This window comes from Barbus barbus (assembly GCF_936440315.1).
Source record: "Barbus barbus genome assembly, chromosome: 10".
Lineage (NCBI taxonomy): Eukaryota > Metazoa > Chordata > Actinopteri > Cypriniformes > Cyprinidae > Barbus > Barbus barbus.
This window is the reverse complement of record NC_136738.1, coordinates 19,544,848-19,551,590: the sequence shown is the minus strand read 5'-3', so window position 1 is coordinate 19,551,590 and position 6,743 is coordinate 19,544,848. Positions and strand designations below refer to the sequence as shown.

The window sequence follows — 6,743 nt, the reverse complement described above, 5'->3', positions numbered from 1 at the left end:
GATTCAATGGTTTTTATTAGTTGTTCTTTGAGAAAAAAAAACAAAACAAATTAGGGTCATCTTTTGCCTGCAAAGAGATATTGTTATGCAAGGTCAACAGTAGTGCTCTGAAATGTGAAATGTTTTAGTACTTACTCTGAAGTTCCTTTTGCAGCAACTCTATTTCTAGAGCAATTTTCTTCTTCATTAGCTCTTGGAACTCCATTTCTCCCCTCAGTTTTTGTTTTTTTAAATGCAAATATTCAACCTTTTGCTGTAGGCTACGTTTATAGAGGGAACGGATGTCACCCTGTGCCATTTGCAGAGAAAATAAATTAGACTCAACCCATACAAAAAAAAAAAAAAAAAACTGAAAGTAAAAAAAGTCTGCACAGTCTGCCTCTGTGCAGACTCCTGCAACTCATATTGCGGTCAAAAATATAAAGGACATTAGTTGATAAGTTTATAGGGTATATTATATAGTGCATTTTTATGTGTAGTCATGCACTTACAGGTACTTCCTCCAAAGGACACTCATCCGAGAGGGTCTCTTCACTGTCCTGTGCAATGAAAATAAATGGTATGACAAAGTGATACGGTGTCTCCACTATTGATATTGATTTCACTATTGAGAAAAACAAACAAAAAAAAAAACGACAAGTCCACTTACTGCACATGCTTCAGCCACCACTTGCATGGGAACAGGTAAAAGTGTGGGTGTGTTATGTAAAACTGCACAGAAATAGAGAAAGAAATAAAAATTCATTACAATGAGGTACACAGGAAAAGAAACATAGAAACTTTTTAGTCCCCCCCCCCCCCATTTACTCAAAGTAGGTTTAACTGCCTTCCTTTCATGCCAATGCAATTCAACACTACTCAAGATTTACCAGTTGAAGGGTGTAGCTGACATTTGGATTACACCAAATGCAAGGTAGCTACCAATTATTTTACAGTAGCCTATACAAAGTGAATTAAAAACCTCTTTACCAGTAATGAAGGTGCTGCTGCTACTGCTTCCTGGCTGTGGGTCTAAGGAAGAGCTGCTCCCAGGGATGCCCTGAACATTGGGTCGGTTCACATTTAACTCAAGGGCCAGCTCTTGAGTGTGACGTGGGGGTGCAGGACCACCGCCTGTTTTTTTTTGCTCTGCCTTTTTCCTAGTTGCTGATATAAACAAGCACATCATTTCACAGTCGTTTAAAACAAAAACAAAAAAGACTAAGAACAACATATGTAGTTAATTATTACCATTTTGTAGAATATTCTTGTATTTCACCTTTACTTGTTTCCAATTTATAGTGGGTCCTGTGGAGGCTCTAATATGAAAGATTAAAGATGAAATTGTTTAATGTACACTGTCATAACTGATTGAAAACCTCTAACACAATCACTACTTACGCATTTAATTTGTCTGCAACTTTTTGCCAGCCCTCTCTCCTGGCTTTTGCAGCCTTTGAGGTGTTCCCTGTCGTTTTTATTAAATTTTGGAACTCCCCATAGCCCTCCATCAAGAGTTCTTGTTCTGCCGCAGAGAAAAAGTGGGCGCGCTCTTTGGCCATTGTGGGCAACCAATAACAGCGTTGCTGATCAGTGTTTCTACTATCGATACATATCCCCTTTTAAACCAGCGCATGAACGCGCAGTTATCTCAGATAACTCAATCCAGCGATACTAATCATCAACAACAGGTGTGTTCGAAGAACCCAATTAGCCGGATCATGATTAGCACGATGAAATCATCTCGGATGTCTCATTTGATCTCGGATGTTTTAAGCAACGTACGAAGAACGAGCCCCTGAAGTAAATCACATCTTGCCTGTGAAGTCTTTAGTGTTTAGTAAAATGTTATTTATTTTGTTTTATGGTTGTGTTTATCTCATGAGGCATTTTTGTGAGCATACAAACAGGGTTAGGGTTAGGGTTACAGTCACTAAACCCCTTAGCTGTCAAAGATCGGCGACGGCCCTAGATTAATTAATTACGGCGCTTTTCCACTGCGCGGTACGACTCGGCTTTATTATTCACGTGTTGTTATAGTTGCGCCGCCTCTACTGCAGTGACTCCTGAAAAACTTTTTAATTCCACATCGCTCCATCAAGCTCTCACTGGATCCGCTCCTCGGCTATCAATGAGAGGATTGTCTGTACTTCCTCAACAGACAACGAAACAGCCATATTTTGGTTGTTTAAAAATGGTGCCCTCATTCAAAGGGTCATTCCTGGGATTCGGTAATATTTCAGTCCCTGAAAGTTTCTAAAGTGGTGGTTCACCGAAATGAATTGTTAGAAGCTTTTCACAAAACTTTGTGCCCATTATAATGAATAAAAATATATATATTTTTAGCATAAAATAATGTGTTATATCTATCTTAAACCAAGCATTTTGTCATGTCCCTGAGGCACTTCACTGAGTTTATACTTAGAAAATTATTAACAAAATGTGCATAGTGTCTGTGATTTTTGGCAACAATGTAAGCATTTATTTGTGTTCCTTTCTTCTAAATTTTTTTTTCCAAAAAATTCAAAATATTTGATAAAAATAGACTTTAAAGTTATGTCCATCAGTCTGAACTCAACCCCGTCACACTAACCATTCTACGCCCATAATAATTTAGACTCCACCCATATGTGACATCATTTACCAGAAATGACATCATTCAGGTCTCTTTAATACTTTTTATTCATATTTTTTGAGGTATGTTATAGTCAAGGAGGGTACTGTCAAGCTTAACAACTCAACCCCGTCACATAAAATTAAGATGAAAAATGATTACTTTTTCAACATTTTATTTGAATCCATAAGTATATACAATGTACTTATTTTATTGCTGCCATATATGCTCTACTCTCCTAAACTACATGAGCAGCAGTGGCCATTTTGAGTGAAAAATCACAACCCCGTCACACTCAACCGTCACAAATATATGTATTTCTCTTTGTTACGGGGTTGTAAACTTGTGACAGGGTTGAGTTATTTGCTTCATTTGTTAATAATTTTAAGGAAAATTAGTAAAATAAAATAAAGTTAAATTTAGTAAATAAAATTTAGTAAGATAAAATAGTCATGATTTCAGTAAATATATGTATACTCCAAATCATGACAAATCGACAACTTGACAACAACAACAATATTTATGTTTTAAATATAATTTTTGATGTAATATGTTCACTTAAATGTTGACAAGCATCATACATCAGAAATTGCACCCAGAGTTTCAGCAGAAAAACAATGTTGGGCATGCAGATATGTTGACTCAGAAACAAGGGGACAATATGAGAGAGAAACAAAACCAAAAATTTAAATTTAAGGCAATGTATCTCTTCAAATGTGTTACAGATGTCTTCAAATGTCTTCAACCCCGTCAGAATTTGTCACATTAATATTTTTATACAAATATAGGGAAGACAATTAAGAACAAAAGTATTTCTTGCTGATTACTATCTTACATGATAAGGGCTAAAATAATAAAACTGCGGTTTTAGTTAAAATTCTAAATTAAAAATATTTTTTAGAAAAATAAAGAGACCGTAGACACACAATTTGTGTATTTTTAGCTTCAGTCCTATAAAAATGTGAAAATTATATTAGATTTGACATTTTTTATCATTAAATTGTTATCAGGGACACATGAGTAGTATGTACATGTTTGTTTTATAACAATTTCTGTGTAAAATCCTTTTTAAACCAATCCCATTTTGTCTGTTACGGGGTTGAGAAAAAAGGTGTCTGAACTGAAAAAACTGAAAATAATAAAAAGTCTTTAATGCCTGAGGTGGGAAAATATGATTTTTTGGAGGTTTGATATGTGCCTAATAATGTGGGGTATTTAGAATTTGAATCACGTGTAGTTGAAAAACATGTATATTCCAAGTTGAAATGTTACCAAATCCCAGGAATGACCCCAAAACAGTTGTGTTCGATCCTACGCTGGCTGTGCCGATTTAAATCTAGCGGGTCTGTTGTGTCTCGTGCCGTAAGTTCAGTGACGCAGGCAGTGATGATTTTCTCTGGCCAATCAGTGATCAGCAGAGTTTACACTCATGTTTTGGTAAAGTTACGGCTCACTTGGAACCTCGGCTGATGTGGTACTAAAAAAAGTACAAGGTACCAGGTACTGTACCCAGTGGAAAACCCCCCAAAAGTGAGCTGTACTGAACCGTACCGTGCTGTACCATGCAGTGGAAAAGCGCCAAAAGCTCACTGTCTGTTCAAAGATCTCTAGTGCTTCAGCTTCTTCTACACTAGGTGTTTTCTCATGGACAATGCAGAGAGATTGAATTTCCTAAAACGCGTGTAACTGCTTTGTGATCTGATTGTCTTCTGCTACACTAATGGGCATTCATGTGGTTTCCTTTTCACTTGAGTTTGAAACAATACCTCATATGGCCCAGCCAAAGTCGCTGTCCAGAAGGGAATCAGTTAATCTCTGGATCTTCCCAGATACAACCTTCCAGTAAATCCGCTGCTCATGGGAAGCGTAGATGCTCGAACATATTGTGAAGGTTAACAACAAAAAAATTACAAACATTGAAACAATCATAATAACTTATAACTAGTTCATCACTCTGTACTATTTACTAATTATTCATTTCCAACACTAACTGAATTACAGCGAAACTATGCTTTATCGTGAGCAGCACCACAAACACTCTCACACAAAGACTCTGCCCATAGTCTATTTCTGTCAAGTGACACCACATTTATAAAAGCGCATTAAAACCCCTTTTTTTGACAAATAAAATTAGTGACATTGGAAGTATTGATATAGAATATTTGCATTAAAGTTAAATGGAAAAAGATGGTGTTGACATACTTTTTAATAAATTTTACTTATAAATCACATTTCCATCAGCTATATCGGTAAACGTTTTCAATAGAATAGAAGGGACTAAATATGTGAAAATGTGCATTAAGAGAGCACCCCCACTTATTTCAGAAGCAGCCTTAGTGATTATTTCTGGAACCTGGTTGATATGCTTCTATAACTATATACAAAAACAACAAAATACAAATATACTACATAAAATAATTGAATAAATGCATATTTACAATTTAAGCAATTAACTAAAATAAGTATTAATAAAATTAATAACTAGAGAAGGCTAACTATATTCAGCTTGCTTCCATTTAGTGAGAAAAGCCTACTCTTCACTTGAATTAGAAAAAAAAGCTTTTCTGGTCTTCAGTGATGCGAGGATAACGTTTGAGCATACACACAATATCTGAGTGAGACCCGAGCCAATTCATAAAAGAACAATGTAGATTTAAAAGCACACGTCCAGTTTTGTGCGAGTGAAGGAAATCCGCTTGCGAGTGGAGAGATTCGTGCTCGCGCATTACATGATCGCGTAACATTATGCGCTCTCGACATCTGTCATTTTGATCACGCTAAAATGCCTAAAATTAATAAAGAAGAGAAGAAAGCGGCACTAGGCAGCTGCCTACACATGCCAAGATACGCCAGATGCAGTTAGAAATTAACTAAAACAAGCCTATCGCAAGACATCTGGTAGGGGGGGCACCTGGGGTGGCCAGACAAATTTCAGGGGGGGCCGGTGCCACCCCTGGCCACCACGTAGACACGCCCCTGGTTATATCATATTGATGATACTACAGTTTATTAAATACAGTGGTATTACCAGTGTTTTGAATAATTAGTACCGCACTTCTACAATACTGTTAAAATATTAGCAATAATGATAATTTAGACACAGTTTTATGTTAGAGGAATTATTTTATTGGAAGATTTGACCACTAGTACCAGGAGTCCATGATGCGCCTCATGCTCATGAATCTCATGCCACCCATATTGCTGAAGCTCCTGTACTCTCCAGGCCTAGAGTACCACATCCTGCCTCTGTAGTTGGGCTGCTCATAGAAGAGCCAGTGGCCGTCCATCACATGGCAGGACTGGCAGTGAGACATGCGGTAACGGTCCATGATGTTGTCACAATCATCCATCATCTCGTGCATCTGACCCATGAAGTTCTCCCTCTCGTAGATCCTCATTCTGTAGGATCCCCTGTGCTGTAGTGGAAGAATCAATTATGTATAAATTAATTAGGAAAGAATAATTATCACATGTAACCATTCAGCAGCAATCTAGGTCTGTCTCTCACAGATCATCATTCTGAAAGTATCTGTGTTTCTTTTCAAGCTGAAGAATTTCTAAGTAAATGGTTAAAATAAATGCATGACCTTTGTCTATCGTTAGTTAGTAAATATGTCAGCAGGTTCATGGAGCTTACCATAGGGATCATACGGCAGGACCTGATGCAGTTGTTCATTCCAAACATAGACATGTAATCAGCATACTCTCCCCTCCTGAAGAAATACTGATTTCCCATGTAGTTGGGATGATCATACATCATCCAGCATCCACTCTCCACTCTGCAAGAGTGACAGCGGCTCATGTGGGAGGAGAAATCGGCACAGTCGCTCATACAGTCATAAGAGCGACCCTGGAAGTTCCTGTCCTCATAAAAGGTGACCTGAAAATTCAAAGTAAATTTCTCAGTTGTTTTAAGTAAAGAAATACCACATTAAAGTAAGTTAAGTCAAGCTGTATGGAATGGGTACTGGAATGAGGTTTACCTTCATGGTTGCGCTGGCTGATCCTCAGTGGTTCAACAAGGGAGAAGCTGAAGCTGATTCTGCTTGTTGACTGACTGCTGTCACCCCTACCTTTATACTAGTCCAAGACTAAAGACTACACAGCCTCTATTGTTAGTCAATTCCTGACTGTGCAAGTTAGAACAGAG

The 6,743-nt window shown here is 37.4% G+C and overlaps 1 protein-coding gene across 1 annotated transcript; it reads right to left on the bottom strand.

The window, feature by feature from the left end:
* Window positions 1-5,736: 5,736 nt before the first annotated feature.
* On the bottom strand, window positions 5,737-6,473 carry LOC306875683 (gamma-crystallin M2-like; the record flags this gene model as incomplete). The annotated part of the gene is made up of 2 exons (XM_079426362.1): window positions 6,231-6,473; window positions 5,737-6,009 (listed from the first exon to the last, which is right to left on the bottom strand). The coding sequence occupies exons 1-2, from the start codon at window positions 6,423-6,425 to the stop codon at window positions 5,737-5,739; spliced, it is 468 nt and encodes a 155-aa protein (XP_079282488.1). The 5' UTR covers window positions 6,426-6,473.
* Window positions 6,474-6,743: the final 270 nt, after the last annotated feature.